Source organism: Plodia interpunctella, chromosome 28 (genome assembly GCF_027563975.2).
Source record: "Plodia interpunctella isolate USDA-ARS_2022_Savannah chromosome 28, ilPloInte3.2, whole genome shotgun sequence".
Classification (NCBI taxonomy): domain Eukaryota; kingdom Metazoa; phylum Arthropoda; class Insecta; order Lepidoptera; family Pyralidae; genus Plodia; species Plodia interpunctella.
In genome coordinates this window covers 2,126,571-2,149,747 of record NC_071321.1, presented here as the reverse complement: position 1 = coordinate 2,149,747, position 23,177 = coordinate 2,126,571, and the positions used below count along the sequence as shown (strand labels likewise).

Genomic DNA, 23,177 nt, shown 5'->3' with positions numbered 1-23,177 from the left:
GCTCTATCGCCTAATTTTATTTTTATGTAAATTTATTCAATGTACAGGAAAAAATATTTCTATTGTTTTATTAATTTATTGATTTGGATTATGAGTCATAATTGAATCGACCCGTCGGAAAATTTTATAACATTAGGGCTCTATTTAAACACTTACACAAAATCATAATTGTAATATTATGACAGAGACCACTAAACTCTAAATGAATCTGCGTGATGAGGTTGTCCAGTTAACCTTAATACAACACTTGTGAAACACAGATTTTAACGCCATCTGTATTATACGTTGCATTTAGGCAATCTGTCACTCTAAGAAAGCAAGTTATATTTTCAAACTATCAACGTATTGGTCTATTAGAAAAAAAGATAATAAAAAAAAACATAATATTAAAAAAAAAACATTTTAATCGATTGAAAATGCAACATTTTACAAAAATATATTTACATGTAAACGTTAAACTACCTCGCGACAGCGTGAGGTGTATATAAAACTAATATTTAAACAATTAAAAAAATTACATTACACATTATTCGATACTAACGAGAGAGGGCAAAGAATTACTACATTTTTACAACTGATAGTCAGTATTAGACATAGATTGGTTTAGTCCCAATATTTAGTCCCAAAAAGCCAGGCGTAAACCAAACGCCGACATGTTTGAGCTTAAATCCATATCTTATATCAGAGTAATTCCTACAGACATCTGAACAATATAAAATCACGAAGCTTTTTTTTTCTCTTCAAATAATAAACATCTCATAGAAGCCATCTTGTTTTTCTATCTGAAATTACTTGGGCGGTCTAGATTCAAACTGTATTATATATAGAAAATCGTCTAGCTGTTTGTAAGATATAATGTGATAAAGGTTGTTATATATACTAAATACGCGCGAGACACATAACCCTATCATTTTTAAATTCAAATAGAAAGATTCGCCAGGCGACATCGAATTACCTATATTTAATAACTATATATTTTCTGTCTGTCTGTCCATTAAATTAGTGTTAAAAAACATATACCGGAACTATTTCCAAACTAACAAGTGTTCAGTTTTCCGACTGTATTTAACAAAATATTTTACAAATTATTAGCTATTTTGTCAAGTCTTTATTTTTTTTTTAAGTATATCTGGAAGCAACGTATATGATCAATTAAATCGACCATAAAACATTATATAACAATCAAAACCGAATATAAATCGATACAGCAAGTTTGAATGATCTATTATGTAATCATCAGTATTAAATTTTGATAGTTCCAATATATTATTTTATTAATTACCGTAAATAGTACATTATATACAAAACAACTTCAATGTCTTTATAAAATGGAGCCTTGTTAAAAATATCCGTTGCGAATACGCATTTACACATTGACAGCTGAAAACGCGCTTCGCGTGTTTTTACTCTAAGTACTGTAAAAAAGCCAGGCGTATTTTCGTTCTAAGTAACTGGTGAACATATTAAAATATTTTAAAATAAAAAAAAAAACTATAAAGTTGTTAATTATACCTTTTTTAAAGCATAGATAAGAATAAAATTTAACATTTTAAAAATTAAAATCTGACCATTATTATTGCAAATACATCGTTTTAAACTCAAGTATTTTATCCAAGTTATAAATCAGCATTTATTTAAATGAGAACTTTTTGAGCCATCTCAATGATGCGTGCGACACAAAACTAGCGTTTTGTTAAGACAACATTATTTTGTTATTTTGTTTGCAAAAAAGGTACTCAATGATCTGTTTCGGCTGAAAATCATAACTATAGATTCGGACGAACGCGATTTCATATTAAAGTGCAGTTAACATTTTGGACTATAAATATTGCATCGAAAATGTCTGTATTAATCAATCAAATAAAGCTGTAAATTCAGTCCGTATTACTGGGGTTATACAAGATAATATAGAATTTATTACACGAGTTTTTGGTATTGTGATGTAAACGGCATATAGTTTTATGTCATATTTTTTGCTATGAAAAAATATGACAATACATTCGCATTTTAAAATAGACAGTCTGTTTAGACATACAATTTCTCAAAAACAAATGTTGATGATATCATATTCCTCAACTTATATTTAACTAAAGTTTGTTTCAATGACCCGATAATTTCTGTCACTTTCTTGAAAACCTTTCATTCAATCAAATCAATAAAAACAAATTGATATAAATTTTATTCTAGATTAATTAGCTTTGAATGAGTTTCTTCTATGCTGGAAACATACTTTAGTATCTTAACGTTCAATAAGGAATATTGTACACAATTTTAATTGACAAAAACGTCAAATTTTATTAATCAGTTCGACGAATCCACGGCCTTCGGGATATCAATAAAAAACTACATAATATATAATCATTATATACAAATACATAATCAGTACATAAGGCATATTGCGAGCAACCGTAAATTATTTAATGTATTATATACCATACGATAATATTAAGCGCATTATTGATGGAAAATCCATAATTTTATGGAATGAGAACATTATACTATAGTATAACGTTTATATTTAAGCTAATATTCTAAAAATCAATGATTTTGGGAAGCATTAAGTATGGATTTGAGTCAAGATCATAGCAAGACTATACTTTTGAAATGACATAAAATTTATCATTAAACCTTTTCAGTATTAAAAAAAAAAACTTCAAAAATGTTAAGACTTTAGTGGACACTCGACGAGACAAAAGTTTTAAAGCCTGTATCACCACTTGCTGATAAAATATCTGATAAATTATTTGTCGATTTATCGAACAAATAATGTTAAAAATTGTGTATCACATATGTTTGACAGAGCTAACTGTTTAATCACTTATGACAGATTTATCTAGCAGTTAGTTTATCTGTCAGATTATAATCTGATATTTTATCAGAAAATTAGACAGACCGTTATTATCATAGCTATAATAATAAATAGCATATATATACATAATAGTCTTGTGTCCGCCGAAATGTTAATTTAACAAATTCTATATAACAGTGTCACATCTTAATCTCTTACGAGGTAGACAGAGCCAAGAGCCGCGCTGCTCATACAAGAGTCAGTTTCAGAAGTATATTTTGCAATTGACCTACAAAATTGACTTCTAATACGAAGTATATAATAAAACAATGTTAAAATCTTATAACTAATATATTTTACAATACTAATATCACTTGATATGAGCTTAGCTTCATCACGCGTTGCCCAGAAGCTCGCTGCAAAAAATAATTTATATTAATTTTACTAATGTCCTAAAATAGAAATGCTTGTAGTTTGTAGCTTCGAGAGTATGTAATTAAAATTTTCAAGAAGAGTGTCTGATGGAAGGACAGTCTGTCTGTAAAGAATAGAAAACGTATTTGAAAATTTGGCGAAAAATTGCATATGCATAAAGCATTACATTTTTTCACCATTGCAACACCGTGGCGGTTGGTTGATAAATACTCAGTGTTGCCAGCCAAGTGAAAACAGCGCCCACATTTACTTCCCACTCTTAATAGACAGACTGTGTAACTTTAAACTTCTGTTTGCAGTAATATAATAAAGCGTTTTCAACGAATATGTAAAAAATAGAAATAGGAATATTTATTTTTCCGTTATAAGCAAGGACGCCTTTGTCCAGCAGTGGGACACATCAACAGGCTAATAAAAAGAACAAAGACACATCCAATTTTTTTTTCAAATCGACCTAACGCCCTTTCTTTCATAGGTAGCCTTTCAACACTTCTCGCCCATGGCCATATTTTATTGGCAAGCATTTTCATTAGATGACAATAACCTCAAAGAGCGAAGAACGTCAAAAATGGAAAATGTCCGTTCAGCGATTTGTCAGAAACCCATAATGCCAGGTGTTGCGTAATGACAGATTGGCGAAAAGACAGATTCCCATAATGACAGATTCACGAAATGAGTCGCGTAATGACAGATTGACAGAATAATAAAATGATAATAAGGATTGTAAATAATAATATTAATGATAATAACAAAATTTTTTGTCTGTCTAAATCAACATAAATTTAAAAAGCTAGCAATATTAACAAAATTCTTCAGGATAAAAATACTAAGTAACTTTGTGTTTAAATCAAAATCTGTCATTTTACTCATGTGTCATATTGCAAACCTGTCATTTTACTCATCTGTCATATTTCAAACCTGTCATTTTACTCGTCTGTCATTTTACATAACTGTCATAATGCGAACCTCTCATTTTGCTAATCTGTCTTTTTACTATTCTGACCATTTGTGACAAGTTACTAATACGTGACAATTTGCAAATTTGTCATTTTTGCATTCTGACGTTCTCCTCCCAAACCGCCTCGAGAAGAAGGGGAAGTACTCACTTTGTGAGCTCCCTGGCGGTCATGGCGGCCGTCAACCCCGTCCGCGACCGCGACCTGCTCAACTGAGCTCTCCTCTCCGCTGCAAACAGACAAATAATATTTAGGATCTGTAGCCGTGCGAAGTGGAGTCGAAAAAGTAGGAAAGCGGACCCGGAGCTTCGATGCTTAATGGCTGAGAAGCTACCAGGCTAAGATGACAAGAAAGAGAGAGAGTCGGCGCAATATGTATGTAAAAAAAAAACAAATTGCTACATTATGTAAAACAAAGTCTCTCTCCGTGTCTGTTTCAAAGCTTCCTTCTTTTACTGTCTAAACAATTTATTCCCGAAGGTTTAAATGGTTAAATGATCCCAGGCGATGCCAGGCTAGTTCGTTAGTGCAATATAAAACCGCTTTCTTATCACCCGGCTGGGACGCCTCGAAACTCTGTACTACAAAAAATATTATAACGATGTCCAAAGTTCCTGAACAAAACTTCCTAAACATTCACTTTTATTTCATTCTTATTTTCATTTTTCCTAAACATTCTTTCATTTTTAGATGTCACGTGTTCAAATGGAAGTTTTTATTTGTTAGTCTTTTCATTTTGGGAGGATATTGTATGTAGCAAGTTTAGACTTTGGACATTATTTAAAATATTTATGTAGTAAGACGCTAAACAATTTTAAGTAATTTTACGACTGGCCCGTCGTCTACCTTCTTTGGGAATACACCACACAGTTACTGTTCAAAGTAAATATATACAGAATCACAAAATCACAACATCAAAAGCAAAATACCAAGTATTAAGATATTATATCTAACTACGAATTAACACTCATCATGAGTATGACATTCGAACTAGCATTATAAGTTATCAACATGGAATGAATATTAGAGACAAAAGTAAGTAAAAAGACTTTATATACTAAAAACACGACACTATACGGTAGATGATAGGTCACAAAATTGTAAAAAATATATATGCTCTAGATAAAACAGATATATTTAAGATCATTGTGATAATTCACAGACTGTAACAATGCCGCTGCATAATTATATGGAGATTTTTAAATTGGTTGGAAAGCCCGATAAAAAAAATCATTATCACAGTAATTGTTTCACTGGTGTTTCTAATAATATAAGGGCCTTCGAATAGTTACCTACCTTATTAGTCTTCGATTAGTCATCTACCCTATTTTGAGACAACTAGAAAAATGTACAATAATATGGCCTTAAAAAAATATATATTTCACGCAAATCTCATGTTTTAGTAATCAAATCTCAACTGAAAATATTACGTAATCGATAAAGTCATGTAATTCTTGTGAAAAATGCTTAGATTAGTGATGTAATAATTTATGTGAAGCTGGAATGAATCACTCATTATAATGATGTGTGAATTCACAAAACAACAATACTTGTAACGTGTAGTGATGTGTCTGTGCCGTCTACACAGTGTTCATATCTAGAAATAATAAATAAAAATTAATTACTATATACGTCGAACGAAAGTTCAAAACGTGGTCTCCAGAGTCGCGACATTAAAATGGAATTGGGCTGGGCACCTGGCTAGAAGGAATGATGGAAGGTGGAGTACAGCTGTAACTGAGTGGTACCCCAGAACTGGAAAACGGAGCGTAGGTCATCCGGCGGCTAGATGGGTCGACGATGTAAAGGAAATTGTTGGCAACAACTGGATGGGGATGGCCCAGGACAGAGATGGTTGGCGGAGACGGAAGGAGGCCTACACCCAGCAGTGGGTCACGGAGGGCTGCAGATGATGATGATGATGATGAAATTACTATAGGGCCTATACTTAATTTATGCCATTTTGTATAAAAGATATTGTGAATTAGATTGCTAGCTCACTAAATAGTAAATACAAATAAAACTTAAAACCAATTATTTAGGTATTATTATAAAAATAGGCAAAGAAAACAAACTTCGCGTGCAATCCAATAACGAAAACTTCGCAACCGAGTAATGAATTCAGCTAAAAATATATATGATAATGATTCGGTATATAAAATATTTTTATTGTAAAGTATAAGATACTTGGTGAATTTCACGAGTGTTTTGAACGCCGCCGTGGGCTGTCATTAGTGTTTATTTAATTGTGCCATACACAGTAATCGATTTAATTATCCTATTTTATAAATAAATAAAAAACATTATTAAAAACGTTAATTTTATAAACGCCGCTACAGGCCGCGTTCAAACAGTCGTGAAATTCAACCGTGATAAAACATCATTTATAGATAAAATATCACTTCATATTTATCCACAATATCTTTCATCCCTCACGGGATAAACAGAATCAAGGGTCCGAAACTCGAAGGTCGCATTTAGATTAATAGCGAGCCATTTGTAATTGAGAAATTTACTGACTATTAGTGACATTGTGAACTCCAAGTAGTGAGATAGCGGTCTTCATTAATACCTATTAATACCATCGAATGTAACTATGTCTCACGTTGAATAAATGAATTATAATAGTGATAGGTTGATAGCCCATCGCCTATAGGAAGAATCTCCAGTTTATACCCCTTTCCTTGACTTTTACAATTTGCGCGAAGCAGCTGTCAAACTATATGCTTTCGTTCACAAACTAGCATTGAACGAAATTTACGAACATAATATGGCCGGGGTACATATGTAGTCGTAAGGAACCTTTGGCGCTCGGTACTTACGCCATTATTGCCGTTGTTTTGTATTGGAACAACGGCAATAAAGACCTAAGTGCCAACCGCCATAACCGCCCTTTTGATTTGGGTGACCACATATGTTAAAGGATCAACATACGAACATACCTTGCAACCGATGCAGTATAGCCTGCACCAGCCCCTCTTCATCACTTAGATCCAAATCCTCCACTAGTGAGCGTGTAAAGTAGCCATTTTGAAAATACAGGATGTAAAAAAAATACTTATTGGTATATATAAATACAAACTTACGTAACTTGGGTAAATCTTTTACGCGAAGGTAAGGGGCCGTCCTTTTAATCACGTGATGTTTTTTTAGCATCTTTAACCCTCCGCTCCCCTTAGGTGACGTGGTGAGGTTTAAGACTAAAATCCATCCCACTTAAACTTAAGTGTATTTTTAGTACCTATCTACAAATAATCTATTTCTTTTTAAATACCATATTTAAATACGTGGATAAATAATATAAATTATAAAATAATAATATCGCAGCACACTTCACGCCGGTTTCCGGTTTGGAAATAGCGCGTTTGACGAAAAAAATAATACACGTGATATCTTACTACACCACCCCTTCCACCTGGTCTCACGTTCCCCTCCCCCCCTTTAAGTCTCACGTGATTAATGGACAACCCCTAAGGTCGTATTATATATCGTATTATACATATATGAATAAAATAAAAATAAAATTCGCAGCAATTGTCGCGACTAATGACTTTTACAAGTGTTAATATTATGTTGACACTTCGCATAGAGGATCTACGCAAGGTACCGTATTTTAACACTTCGTATGTATATTGTTATTACATCCTATACGATTGAATTAATCTATAATGTGGTTCTACATCTAATATCCGCACCGAGAAAGATGTTTCTCGACGCGGAAAAACACTGTGCCGATTGTGTTCATAAAATAATTCAATTTTTTTGGCGTGAAATGATTTTATGAATAGTGTAGTGCGTTTATTTCTACGTGTAATAAAAATTGCACATATTTTTGTGTTAATTTTGAAAACAATCGTATTTTTCAGCGTTTAAATTTTGAAATTGAAGCAATTGTTTTAAAATCCACAAGGTTACTGGTATCTAAGCAACTTTTTGAATAAGACGCATGTAAACAATCCCCGAACGTGAATAACGTGGTTGATTACAAACTTATAGTTGATTAAGTCTCATTTTATACTTTTTTTTTTGTAATTGTTTGTTGTTCCGTATAAATACATAAATAAATAGTAAATAGTGAACATATTCTCACCTCCCGCAGCCCTAGGGTTCGCCTTCTTCCTCGGCCGCTCTCTACTGAACGCTGATCCGCTTTGTAACGCTTCCATTAAACTGAAACACACAATATATGTATAACTCCATACTAACATTATAAATGCGAAAGTCTGTCTTTAAGTCAGTCGTGCTATCAAGGCTAAACTACTACGCCAATTTTGATTAAATTTGAAATAGATATAGTTAATGACTCGAGGTCAAACATAGGGATTGGAGCTGCGGGAATAAAATTAAATTTTAAAATCTTAAATTAATGATTTTTTTCTTGCTTCTTTGTCCACTCGTTTCAGATTTTCTCTAATGTCACAAACAAAAAATGTGTATGTGAGCTTGTACGACAGTAATGTGTGACGTCACGATTTTTGGAGTCAATAACCATTACATATATATTTTAATGAGCCACGGAAAATAGTAAATCTCGTAATTAATAAAATGATCAATGAAAGTGACATTTAATGATTGTATTTGGTTATTTAAATATCTATACATAAATAATAAATATATACGGACAAATCACACAGATCGAGCTAGCCCCAAAGTAAGTTCGAGACTTGTGTTATGGGATACTAACTCAACGATACTATATTTTATAACAAATACATATATAGATAAACATCCAAGACCCGGGCCAATCAGAAAAAGACCATTTTCCATCATGACCCAACCGGGGTTCGAACCCGGGACCACTCGGTTCAGTGGCAAGAACTTTACCACTACGCCACCGAGGTCGTCAGTTATGTATGTAATTTATTTTTTACTCGGTCAATTTAACATTGTCAAAAAAATGTAATTGTGGATTAACTTCGATCGAATAGATAATCGTAAAACTAATATTATAAATGCGAATGTTTGTGAGTTTGTGTATGTTTATCGATCTTTCAGGCAAAATGTATTGGAGGGATTGTCGGTGTAGACGTTACCTGTCCATGACGCCGTCCTGCGCGCGCTCCATGTCCACGAACTGGTTGTAGCGGCGCGCGCGCTCGCGCTCGGCGTGCTCGCGCGCGCTGCGCACGCGCCGCCCGCGCTCCGCCGCCTCGCGCGCCACCACGTTCTCTTGGTGCGCCGTCTGCCAGGCCGGGGGCGACATATAGGTAATGACTCCCGTTCAAAATAGAAAGACATAGGCAGCGTTGCCAGAAGGTTACTACTTTAGTGATTTTTAACTCCTTAAGGTTACCTCGAAAAGTAACCTTTTGTATCTTATAATAGAACAAGTCACATATCCATAGACATAGGGGACTCGGCACAGCTCGTTGCATAGAGCATCCGTATTACAATGCATCAAGTTGATGAGGTAGCATTGCAAACGATGCCTTATGATAATCAGTCACAGATAATTAATTACAGTCCGCGAGGCATAAGCTGAGCTTTGCATTTGTGTGAGTGTACATAGATAGTGTAGGTGTGACATTGGCCTAAAGCGCGGCGCGTCCCTTGCTTGGTGTAAACCGGTTTTTACTGGTTTGGTTTGGCAACCGGCCTGAGGCGCGGTGCGTCCGTCGCGCGACGCGCGATACTTCTCCGCGCACCTTCCGCACTTCACCTCTTGTACTGGTAGCAGTGTGACGTGTTCGTTCGTTCGTTCGACTAGATTCGTTAGTGAAAAATGGCGGCTAACACAAGTAAACAAAGAATAAGATAACCTTTAAATAGCCAAGTGAAAGAAATTTTGTGCAATCTAAATAAATATTTTAAAGACATGTCAAATGTCACTACATCTGCCCAATTGGTAGCGACATCGACCGGGATTCCTCTGCCTACTGTCAAACGCGTTTTAGTGGGAGGTAAACGTGTTTTGGAAGATGAGAGCAAATTTAAATCTCCGAAGAAGACCAGATGTAGAAAAAATATTATCAATATTGTCGATTCTGATAAAGCTTTGATTCTGGTAATCCGAAGAACTATTCACAATTTTCACATTACCGATAAAGAAGTACCAACTATGAAGCGAATACATGGAAAGTTAAAGGCGGATATAAACTATCCCGGTTCAATTTGGTCATTACGTTTAAATGTCTCTTTTAGGCTTTAAGTGGAAAAGGACAGAGGATAATAGGCAAATTCGAATGGAAAACATGAGATACTTTATCTTCGTATAATTTTTTTGATTAAAATAGCCGAATATCCCACTCAAGGTCTATATATGTTTCGTCGTTTACACCGACGAAACATATATAGACTGATGGCAGCTCTGCTGGTTTGAACAAACCAATTTCCAATGGAAATCGTTTATTTATAGTCCATGCCGGCGGGGAGGACGGTTTCATACCAAATGCCCTTCTCATGTTCAAAGCAAACCAAAAAAGTGATGTATGGTGATTACCATAATAATATGAACGCAGAAAACTACACGAGAATGTTAAAAATGCAACTAATTCCAAATCTAAAGCCCAATAGTATTGTGGTGGTAGACAATGCATCTTATCATAATTCATTAGAAAATCCCGCTCCCAGCTCAAATAGTCGTGAACAAGACATGATTGACTGGCTCAAGAATCACAATATCGATCATTACATCTACATCGATGCTTAAACCACAACTGTATCAATTGATATTGCAAAACAGACAAAGATTTATTGAATATAAAATTGATACATTACTCAGAGAACATGGGCACAGCGTACTTCGTCTACCACCCTATCACCCGGATTTCAACCCAATCGAAAACATTTGGGCTATGATAAAAGGCTACGTTGCGAAAAAAAAACGTGTATAAAATGAATATGGATGTAATAATAAGGTTCGTGACAGAAAAAGTTGGCAGTATCACTACACAAGAATGGGAAAATGTATGCGATCACGCAGTAAAAGTAGAAGATAAGTTTACAGGTTCTTGTGATGATGTCTTGATGTGACGTGTCGATGTTCTTGACGATTTATCGGAACGATTCATTATTAACACCGACGACACATCAGACGAGAGTGCAAATGATGAAAATACAACGTCCGATGTAGAAGAATTTTAATATTTTTTTCATATTTGAATTGTATTTATCTTTTACGAATAAAATTTATTTTTAAAAGTTATTTATCTGACTCTACTTTTAGTGATCACTCACACAAATGCAAAGCTCAGCTTACGCCTCACGGACTGTACCTCGTGTTTGCAATCAGTAAAACTCACCCACCCGCATCCCATCATAGCTCAAACTCTTCATCTATCTGGACTGTGATACCCACAGACTAAAATATAAAAAGAACCAAATATACACCAGGCGGTGTAACAACTTTAAAGAAAGCAGCGAAAAAGGGCGGCGTTCATTTCGTTTAACATACCAGAACCATGTACCCCACCCATCTGCCCCAGCTCCGCGTCACACAACACCTTGGCAATTCCTCTCTTGGGGTGGTGTCACAACTTTAATGAAGGGAGCCAAAAAGGGCAGAGTTTACTTCGTATTATTTACCGGAGCCGCGTACCCCACCCATCTGCCTCAGCCCCGCGTCACACAAATTTTGGCAATACTCCTTTGTTTTTGTCTCTAGCACCTCAGAACATTGAATTACGGACGAATCGGGGGTGACTTACAGCAAACGAGTCTTTAAAAGTCTTGATGTCAGCGAAGAACTCCTCCAGAGTATACTTCTGTGGGTCGAACACGTAGTACTCGGCCAGCTCGTTGTAGAGCGCCTCCATCTTGCGGTACATCGAGTTGAGGAGGTCGCACTGTTCTCGCGCCTCCTTCGCGAACGACTGCAGTGTTTGGTTCAGGAGATATTAATCTACACTATTAATATTATATAGAGAAACTGCACTAGAACATTTAGGGCCAAAATAGGATACTTCAGCCATTTTAAAGCACAGCAACGAAGCCTTACACAACGCCAAAACAGTAGTGATCAGTCACCATAGCCGAAACACAGCCAGGGATATGTATAAAAAGAACGTTTTTATTTGTAATGAATAAACTCAAAAACTACTGGGCCGATTTTGATGAAATAGACGACACAATTGGGAGTGACATAAGCACTTTTTTTATTATGGTATTACCCGAGCGAATCTAGGAGAGTCCTCTAGTTTATTAGATAAAACACACTACCTATCGGTGAAAACCGCATGGAAATCCATGCACCATGTTTTTGAATTTATCGCCAATAGAAGAATACAAACAGACAAACGCGGCAGAGGACTTTGATTTTGACGGACGAGCTCGGTGGCGCAGTGGTAAGGTTCTTGCCCCTGAACCGAGAGGTCCCGGGTTCGATCACCGGTCGAGTCACGATCGAAAATGATCTTTTTCTGATTGGCCCGGGTCTTGGATGTTTATCTATATATGTATTTGTTATAAAATATAGCATCGTTGAGTTAGTATCCCATGACACAAGTCTCGAACTTACTTTGGGGCTAGCTCAATCTGTGTGATTTGTCCTAATATATATATATATATATTTTTATAATATATAATGATTCATATCACTAATGTTGTATGTAAAATACACGTCATCATCCACTACTACATAAATTGTATGTACAACAATGTAAATGTGTGTAGTGTGTACGTGTGTAGTGTGTATGTGTGTAGTGTGTATGTGTGTAGTGTGTATGTGTGTAGTGTGTATGTGTGTAGTGAGTATGTGTGTAGTGTGTATGTGTGTAGTGTGTATGTGTGTAGTGTGTATGTGTGTAGTGTGTAGTGTGTATGTGTGTATGTGTGTAGTGTGTATGTGTGTAGTGTGTATGTGTGTAGTGTGTATGTGTGTAGTGTGTATGTTGTGTAATAATGTAAAGGATACATTCAAAGTTTCATGAAAGAGGTCGTCCGCACATTGCGGCACTCTGGAGTTGTTGAGGTCGGTCTCGAGAGCGCGGATGTCGCTGTCCATCTTCTTCAGCGCCTTCTGAAGGCTCTCCATTGACACTCGCGCCGCTCTGCAAAGTCAAAACATTCCATTTAAGTAGCAATGGTTTCAGTAACTGTGAGGATATCATGATTGATTGTAAAATAAATAAATTTATGTGCATATCTATGTGCTCAAGCCAATAGAGTTTATAACGTCAGAGAATTGTAAAAAATATATATAAACTAGATGAAGTAGATATATTTAGGTTTGTTTGTTGTTGGTAGATATATTCATTATGATAATTCATAGAGCGTAACAATGCAGCTGGATCTAAATACGAAGATTTAAACTTGGTTGAAAATTCCATTTCCAAAAAGTATGAAATTATAAAAACAAACTTAACCATCATAAAAAACAAAAATTTTGTAACAACTTTTATTAAGAAGTCATCACCATAAACGTAATATTTAATGTAGCTGTCGAACAAACTTTCTTAGCGAATATTTTAGCACGCTGTGACGTCACTCCTACATGTCATTTAGTATGGAGCGTTTGGACGAGCCCAAAAATGTGTGATTTTATTTTTGTCATATCTTTGAAAGTATTGTCTTTATCACAGTAATTTTTTCACTGGTCTGTTTCTAATGATATAAAGGCCTTCGAAAAGTAATCATAGCAAAAATTTGTCCTTGCCTATTATTGACCGAGCGAGCGAGTGTCTAACTTTTTACTTGGGGCAAAAATATATTTTTTTGTATGTATATATGTATGTTTGTAACGTGATAACTTTCGAACCGTTGGTCCGATTTTTATGAAATTTAAAAGGTATGTAGGATATGCCAAAAGAATTTTTAGGTTCGTGGGGCATCAAAATCTATCAAAATCTAAATTTTCGTGCATTTATTGTGTTCGCAAGGTCTATGTTTGCGGCGAACAATTAGTGTGACATCATTATCAAATATGACTTTCAATAATAATAAAAAATTGAATCTGAATATTCATAAAAAAGTACCTGTCAATGTGGGGCATCTGCTCCGCGAATGTGAGCGCGTCGGGGAATTTATTTTCAATCGTCTCGACCAGATAGTGCAGCAATGTTTGTTTGTTCTCCAAGTCCTTTGTGGACGTTAGCTGCAATGAAATCCATACTGATATTATTAAAGCGAAAGTCTGTCTGTTTGTTCCGCTTTCACGGCTAAATCGCTGGACCGATTTTGATGAAGTTTGGTATGCATATAGTTAAAACTTCCTTTTCGAACATAGGGTACTTTTTCTTCAAAATATTACCCTATGACTATATGGGGGGGTGAAACTTTGTGTTCCGCTTTAGCAGAGAAACTCACGCGAGCTAAGCCGCAGATAAAAGCTAATATATAATAAATAAAATTGTAAATGTTTTGAAAAATTAAATTTTATTCTTGTGATCTGACAGTAAGACGAAAAGTCAAATACAGATTTTTTTTAATCAGCTCCAAGTGATGAAAAACGCTGGTGTGATCATAAATTGTTTGTCCCCCCTATATAGAAATATCATTTATTCTACCATAGATATTGTACACTAAAAGCTGTTGCCCGCGGCTTCACTCACAACAGAATTAATTAATCGTGTTTTAATTAGCCTATTTTAATATCGTGTGTATATTTTATCCTACTAATATTATAACTACAAAAGTTTGTCATCATTTATGTATTTGTTTGTTACTCTTTCACGCAAAATACTCGACGGATTGTTATGAAATTTGGTACACGGGTAGAATACAACCAGATAGAATAACATATATTACAAACCTTAGTAAGGAAGCTGATTTCAAAGCCGTAAGCGCCAGCGTTATTTGACCCCGTGTTCATATAGTTGCCCAATAGTAACAACAGTTCTAGTATTTTGGCGAATTTATTACTAGATTTCACTTCTTCACATGCCGCCGTCCCCGACACTATGTCCTGGAATTAAAAATAACGGTGAATTAAAAAAGAATTGCTTCTTTTGGCCTAAACAAACTGATACTTATGTACAATAAGAGATGATATCTTTAAATACATAGTAAGTCCAATGAATGTGTGTGCTGCAGCAATTCAAATATGCCACAACTCAAGTTCACAACTCAACAACAGTTTCTCATCTCGTTCAATTCGTGGTACTATTAAGGAATATTTTTACATAGAAACTTTTGTGTTTCTCACCGGTTTGACCTCGGCTATGATCTCCCTGTAATGCTCCCGGAAAGCCAGACTCCGCAGCCGAGGCATCAGCCGCTTGACGTCAGCCACCGTGACCGCGAACTGTTCAGCTTCTGTCAGTTCCGACACGTTGCACTTCAGCTCGGATAGTTTCTTAAGTTGGTCCGCTGGGGGGAGATACTGTGGACGAGAAAACAATGAGACAAACAATTAATGAGGGACTTTTAATGTTTGTTTCTTATCGAGAGTGTTATTTGGGTGAATTTTTGAGTGAATCACCGACATTGCCTCCTTCAAATTTCAACAAAGACCAGAAATGTATTACCACCCTAATTGATGAATAATTTCAGAATGGTTCGTTATTTTGAAGGTAATGACGGCGGTCAAAATGCTCGAGAATTCACCTTGTTGCTAACGCTGGTGTCAGATTTTGTTCAAGTCGCCTTTAAAAGCAATCGCTTACAACATTTTAGTGATTTGTGTTAATTTAAGTAAATAGTCAACCAGTGTGCAGGTTTCCTCACGACATTTCCCTTCATCGGAAGCAAGCTCATTAACTTGCTACCGACATTAACGTAATAGGCCATTGCCTGTTAAAACTACTATACTGTTTTAATATTAATTAACCCGCTAGAAAAGTACGTGAGAATATGACTCGAGAAAATTGAGAAACTATGAGAAACATGTGAGAAAATAATGAAACCGATTGAGAAACCTTACCTGTATTAATAAATCAAGTACGTTGGCAGTCAAAACTTGTGTATCACATCGCAATATACACGTCCTAATGTGAGAATACGACATGTGTTTGAGCGAACCGCCGAGAAGTATGGAGAGACTCTGCGCAGCTTTGCCGTCTAGGACTTTGAGATCCTTCACTTTCTTGAGAGTTGGCACCCTGGAAAATATATTAGCACAGTCAATGTGTGGCGTGATAAGCTTTTTTCAAATTTAGTTTCATTGTCTTATTGTCTGTATATCATCAAATATTACAAGTAAAATTTCACCTACTTCCGCTTGTCCTATGTAGTTGAAAAGTTCCACATCGCATCAGTTTCTATGAAAATGTATTATATCATCGGCTCCCGGCGAGGGCACTCCATGGGATTTTTTGTCACACATTGAATGGAACAATGTCTCTTTGATGACAATCATCATCATCATCATGCCAAGTGTGTTAATGCTAACACTGGTGTCAGATTTTATTCAAGTCGCCTCAAGAAATCTAACACGACTTATACAACTACTTACCGCCATCTAGTGGCTGGTAGTCGCGTGCACACTAGTGAACTAAACTGTAAACCAGTGTGCAGGTTTCCTCACGATGTTTTCTTTCACCGGAAGAAAGTCCGATGACAATAAAAGCTAGTGGCAAAAATGACAGTTTTGTAAAAAAAAAACTTGTTTTTGGCAGATAGCAAAGACTCTTCACCGGGCCAAATATCCGATTTCCTCATTCATATTGCACTATAATCAGTGTTGCCATAACAAGCCAAAAAAAATGGGGAATTTAACTGATAATCATAATGAAACACTAATATTGGACTGACTTATCGACGGCATCCTCGTTCTTCTTGGCGACGGGTTTGCTTGAGAACTTCATCGCCAACCCGCTGAGGATGTCCGGCGATGCTAGCTTGTCTTCTTGCACCTGAGATAAAATATTTTTTTTAGGACACGAACGTGCTAAAGTTGGATAATACACACGAGAAGGAATTTAATAACAATTTTCACGAGATGTTTCTTACTATGAATTTCAACGTAATGCCGTTAATGTTGAGTCTATATTTACCAGTAGGCTACATTTAAAAAAATACTTTATGTACGCCAAGAATGGTTTACATAAAGTTTTTTTTTCTATAAGTCATCTAAGGATTACCGTAGATAAGTATAGATGTTATGGAAACAGTAAGGGTGTAACGCCCCGCATTATGACCTCTTTAGTCATATCGCGTGCGCGCTGGCGTGATTTTTATTTTTTTTCAGTCTAAATTCAAAATTTTAAATTATTGTTCCACTTGATATTTTGAAATCACATTTGGACTCATTCATTACCATAACGATATCGACACGTACCACAGTACGGTGTAATAATAATAAAATATATATATAATAAAATATCTTAAATTATTTATAGACCCTTGAAGGGTAAGTGTTTTAATATGTTTCGGAAAAGTGTTCTAAATTTTACAGTGATTTAGTGCTATAGTTTATAGTTGTGTTATGTATAGTTTATGTATTTTTTTATTGTTCACAGGTCTGTATTTTTACTTATTAATTACTACTTACGTATTTTACTTATCAATTATACTATTATACAACTTGTTGCCTTTGCCTATTTCTACTCCAACCTACCCTGAGATTACCCCACCACCTAACAAGGGGAGGTCTTTGCTTAGCGGTGGAATACAAAATGTAGGCTTAAAATAATTAGATACAGGTAAGATATTAATAAAAAAATATATAAACAAAACTTCATTACCTTGATCCAGAAAGCTTTTTCCGACATTTTTTGAGGCACAATGGTCTTCCAGTTGGCCCTCTTTAGGGGGCCTTCCACCTCCCACTTCTTCTTGGGTTTCAGACCATAGGGTAACACATCGGGTTGGGGCTAAAAGAAAACAAATATAGGCAAAATCCCCCTTGTAATAAAAATAAAAAACTAATTTATTGGTACACATAAAATTATGGACGTCGTAATATTTTTCATTTCACTCGTACTAACAAGAGAAACGTTTATTGGATATAAACGAGAAGCATTAATATCTTCAATCTCACATCGCGTGCAGACTTTTACAAGGGCGAATTGAATAGTCTATCTCACGCTAACCACACGTTTATAGTTTTATGTCTTTGTTGGTTATTGAAGGCAGAAAGGCATATACTATCTAAGTAAAATATAGACCGAGAAAACTATGGACAAGCGGTGAGTCAAGTACATGAGATAAAATTATTAAAAAAAAAATAATAAGCTAAAAGGCGGCACGCGATAACAATGAAAAGATAGTAGTCCTGTGTCCTATTTCTCACTTCCTTGTATGCGCGAAATTTGTGACAGATGTGTATAGTTTTCTCTGTCTATGAAGTAACATCATATTAAATACGATTTTTTACACGTTAAAAGATGAAATCTGATCTGCGACCGGCTGCACCTAGATCTAGCCGGAACGATAACGGCTAAACCTAGGTCTAGCTAACTCAGACCGCAGTTCAGTGTTTAGCCGTAACATTTATATCTACCGTATATTAATAAAATAAACAATTATCAAAAGAAAACTCACCATCCTGGGTACCATGGGTCCGCCCATCATTGGCGGCGGGGGCGGGCCCATGCCGGGCATGGGCGGCGGCGGAGGCCCGGCGCCGGGCGGCGGGGGCGGGGGCGGGGGCGGGGGAGGGGCAGGGGGAGGGGCGCCGCCCGGCAGCGGCGGCGGGGGAGGGGGCGGGGGACCACCTGCCTTGGCTGCACGGACGTATCATATCATTATATACTAGTCTAAGAGGTTAGGATGTTTATTAATAAACTAGCTTTTGTTCGCAGCTTCGCCCGCGTGAATTTCCCACGGTAACATTTATTTTTCCGGGATGACAAATCACCCTATGTCCTTCTCCATACTTCGATACAATTTCAGATCGATTAAGCAGATAAAGAATGAAGAAGTAACAAACAAACTGACTTCGAATTTATGATATTTTAGTAAGATACCCGCGGTATCCTATATGTTTGCCTCGGGTCTTTATCTACATGCATAACAAATTTCATCAAAATCGGTCCAGTTGTGAAAGCGGAACAGACAGACAGACTTTCGCATTTACAATATAGTATGAATATATATTGTTCAGAAATATAAATAGACATACCTCCCGGCATAGGAGGCGGCGGCGGCGGACCTCCTGTGAGCCACATGCAGAAAACGACCAGTGAGTTACGTGCAAACAACCGTGAATATTATATGTATATGTGATTAACGTATGTAAATTTATTATATTGCGTTGATGATTTCACACGATCTTAGTAAAATACTAATAAATAAAATAAAAATAAAAATATAATAAACCTAATTTTACTTAGGTTATTAGTTATTTATTGAAAAATATCTTAAGAGATACTCGTTGAGATAATCGAAGAATTTGTAATATAGGTATATGAAACAATATAAATAGTAGTGGTAAAAAAATATATTAACGTGAGAAAAATGTGAGAAACACGAGGCAATAAAAAAGATCGTGCGTTATGCCATTCTACCATCAGACGTTTGTATCATCAGTAACATTCTTTTAGTGAGAAACAAGAGAAAAGCCGTACTTGTGCATAATAGAACGCCAAAAACATTATTTTTATTGTGAAAAACAATTATACATGTGAAAAACGTGCGAGAAACATGTGAGAAACATATGAAAAAAGTGTAAAATACATTATAATATATTGGTACATAGCACTCACCTCCGGGCATGGGCGGCGGCGGCGGGGCCGGGCCGCCGGGGCTTCCTATTGCCTAAAAACAACAATTGTAAACCTTGTTTTAGTTATTATCCATGTCACAAACGTTATTCATGTCATCGCTGAGTTGTGGCCTGTTTAGATTACTGCAGCACACACACCCATAATCACTTTTTGCACTTACCCACTTTTTGTCTTTTTTTTTTAATCTTAATTTTTTTGGTTGATATGTGCGTGTTTGTAGTTTTTTGAATAAACTTATTTCTATCCATATTATAAACACTACTTATATCTGTTCCCGTGGGAAATTCACGCGGGCGGCGCCGCTAGTAATATTATAAATGCAAAAGTCTGTCTGTCTGTTCTCCTTTCACGGCTAGAGCGCTGGAGCGATTTTGATGAAATTTGGTATGCATGTAGTTAAAGACCGCCGTTAACATATAAGTTACTTTTTTTTTATTAACCACCAAATGACTATAATGGAGGCGAAACTTTGTATGAATAATCGAAATCGCATCGAAAATCGTGTCTAGAACAGACACGATTTCGCTTTCCCAGAGAAATTCACGTGGGTGAAGTCACGGACAAAAATTAGTTTAAACTAAATACGCTTTATCTTGGTGTATAAATCTACTATTATTTCTCAACAATCACAATCTTTAATAATTATTATTGAGATTATTCGAGATGGTTCTAATCAAAACCAAAATTAAAAAAAATCTAGATAGGTTTTTCTAAAAAAGTTGATGTCAAAATGAAGTGCCTACAGTCTCCTCATCTGAGTGAGCGTTGTAGCCCAGGGACTTTAACGATATTTAGTATGTATTGGAACAAGAGCTGTATTACCTTAGCGATAGCGGCTATATTCCCGTGCGTGAGGCCGCCAGCGCCAGCGCCGCGTAGCCGACACTCGAGCTGCGCGGCGCGGGCCTCCGCCTCCTGTCGCGCCGCGATCGCCGCTTCCAATTTACTGTTCAACTCTTCTATTCTCCTCTCTTCTTCCGCTCTCGATTTCTCTACAAAATTAATTATGAATTAATAAATATCGAACGATTTATCGAAACGAACATATTGTTCTTCAATTTTCATCCTTTAAAAAAAATTACGACGAAGCCGCGGACAACAACTAGTATATTGCCTAATTAATATGTCAAAATTAGAAATTGGTTAGGATTTATAACATCAGTTAGGATATATCTCACCTATAAGCCCATCGATCAACGGTTGCACATCAATGTTGAACCTCTGCGTGGCTCTGAAGTCCGGGTCGTAACCGTTCTTGTGCAGGACTATTTGTGTTATGCATTCCTCTATCAGCTTGTAGTATGCTGGCCTGTAAATAGAAGCAGATTCATTAAATAAATATAAATAAATATATTGGAACAAATCACACAGATTGAGCTAGCCCCAAAGTAAGTTCTAGACTTGTGTTATGGGATACTAACTCAACGATACTATATTTTATAACAAATACATATATAGATAAACATCCAAGACCCGGGCCAATCAGAAAAAGATCATTTTCCATCGTGACCCGACCGGGGATCGAACCCGGGACCTCTCGGTTCAGTGGCAAGAACCTTACCACTGCGCCACCGAGGTCGTCGTCATTAGTAAATAAACTCTTTATTTCAGTAACTTACAAGTTAAAGTATTTAAAAGTAGGTGTCATAAAAACAATGGTGTTTATCGTCGACTTCCAAAGCGCAGGTGAATAAGAAGCGGCGGAACAAACTTCGCCGCAGCCTTTTCTCCAAAGACGTGAATTAACAAATGTAGATCTTATATGCGCATAATATTTAATGATATTAAAAATCTTATTAAAGATATAGATTACAATAATAATCAATTAGAAAATAATACTCCAGAAGAGGATTCTTCATTTTTTCGAGACTAAGGCTTTGTACATTTTACATCAAAACATTGCAGGGTTATTAAATAAATCGGATGAGCTTTGCATTATTTTACAAGAACTCATTGATAAGAAAATAGACGTAGACATCATTTGCATAACTGAACATTTCATGGAGACTGGATACGAGACCTTCCTAAACTTACATAATTATAATTTAGCTGCTTGTTACGGTAGAAATAATTCCAAACGAGGAGGAGCGTGTATTTTAGTGAAGAAAGAGCATAAGTGGAGAGAAATAAATGTTAGAAAATATTGTGTTCCTAGTACATTCGAGTGCTGTGCGGTTGAGTTAATTGATTATAAACTTAATTTTCTTTGTGTATATAGGGTGCCAGATTATAAAAATATATATGATTTTTTCCAAAAGTTGGAACAAGTCTTAAACGGTATCTCGAAATGTAGTCAAAAACAATTAATAATTGCTGGTGACTTTAATATTGATAATCTGAAAAATACTAAGGAAAAAAATTAATTTGAATGTATATTAAATAGCATTGAAACAAGTCACTAGACCAGTAAGCCAGACATGTATTGATAATTTTGCTCATAATTTCAAAAAGAATTGTATAACGGAAGTGTTAGATTTCGGTCTGTCAGATCACACAGCTCAGCTTATTAAATTGCCTATTATAAAAACTGTAAGATTTAAGTTTTGGCGTAGAACAGTGCGAGATTACAGTGTCGAAAATATTAATAAATTTATAGACTGTATAAAACGCTTAAGTTTTTCGGAAATATATAATACGGTGGACCCCAAATATTGCGTATCACAGTTTTGCAGAAGTTTTTATATTATTTTATGATTTATGTTTTCCTAAAAAACGGATTATCGTCAATGTCTACCTTTATTTTAAAAAATTAACAAAGAACTAATGCAATATTATCGACCTATAGCTTTAAATTCTATATTTTCAAAGGTTTATGAAAAACATTTTTCCAACCAATTAAACGTCTATTTTGAAGATAAAAAAATTTTGTGTAATGAACAAAAGGAGTTTCGTCGTAATAAAAATATAAATATGGCCAACTATGATTTTTTGAAAATTGTATTAACTGAAGTTAACATCAGAAAACCCATATGCTCTATATATTGTGATATGACACAAGCTTTTGACTATGTTCAACATGACATACTATTAGACAAGTTAGAAGCGTACGGAATTAGGGGTAATGTGTTAAATTTAATAAAATCATATTTATCCAATCGTAAACAGTTAACAGAAATTTCAAAATTCAATCCTAAAACAAAATCGGAAAAACATTACTTATCAACTGAACGTTCTGTATTATATGGTGTTCCACAAGGTAGTGTGCTTGGGCCCCTTCTTTTCATAATCTATATTAACGATCTTCCAAACACTACCAAACATAATATGACTTTATTTGCGGACGATAGCACAGTAACAATAAAATGTAATGATGTAAATATTTATCAATTAGATATTAATGCAACTTTAACATCCATAACTGAATGGCTTGATATTAATAATTTAAAGATAAATCTTGACAAAACCAATATAACGCATTTTAGTCAAAGACCGCTTGATACGGAAAATTATAAAATA

At 35.5% G+C, this 23,177-nt stretch overlaps 1 protein-coding gene across 10 annotated transcripts in view; it reads right to left on the bottom strand.

Moving 5' to 3' along the window:
- Nucleotides 1–386: 386 nt before the first annotated feature.
- The window catches only part of dia (diaphanous), a 50,030-nt gene continuing 27,239 nt past the window's right edge, over nucleotides 387–23,177 (bottom strand). For 8 of the 10 annotated variants that reach the window (XM_053766143.1, XM_053766141.2, XM_064436890.1 and 5 more), the window contains 17 exons: nucleotides 20,900–21,030; nucleotides 20,544–20,713; nucleotides 19,701–19,752; nucleotides 19,118–19,150; nucleotides 18,538–18,719; nucleotides 17,739–17,867; nucleotides 16,807–16,907; nucleotides 15,977–16,154; nucleotides 15,260–15,436; nucleotides 14,867–15,019; nucleotides 14,091–14,209; nucleotides 13,031–13,166; nucleotides 11,826–11,990; nucleotides 9,213–9,361; nucleotides 8,270–8,349; nucleotides 4,330–4,408; nucleotides 387–3,204 (listed from right to left, as the gene is read on the bottom strand). In XM_053766143.1, the coding sequence (XP_053622118.1) occupies nucleotides 3,183–3,204; nucleotides 4,330–4,408; nucleotides 8,270–8,349; nucleotides 9,213–9,361; nucleotides 11,826–11,990; nucleotides 13,031–13,166; nucleotides 14,091–14,209; nucleotides 14,867–15,019; nucleotides 15,260–15,436; nucleotides 15,977–16,154; nucleotides 16,807–16,907; nucleotides 17,739–17,867; nucleotides 18,538–18,719; nucleotides 19,118–19,150; nucleotides 19,701–19,752; nucleotides 20,544–20,713; nucleotides 20,900–21,030 (2,056 nt within the window). In that variant the 3' untranslated portion in view covers nucleotides 387–3,182. Of the gene's footprint in view, nucleotides 3,205–4,329; nucleotides 4,409–5,729; nucleotides 5,777–8,269; nucleotides 8,350–9,212; nucleotides 9,362–11,825; nucleotides 11,991–13,030; nucleotides 13,167–14,090; nucleotides 14,210–14,866; nucleotides 15,020–15,259; nucleotides 15,437–15,976; nucleotides 16,155–16,806; nucleotides 16,908–17,738; nucleotides 17,868–18,537; nucleotides 18,720–19,117; nucleotides 19,151–19,700; nucleotides 19,753–20,543; nucleotides 20,714–20,899; nucleotides 21,031–23,177 lie in introns of all 10 variants that reach the window. The other 2 variants (XR_008406069.2, XM_053766147.2) reach the window with 2 other exon arrangements.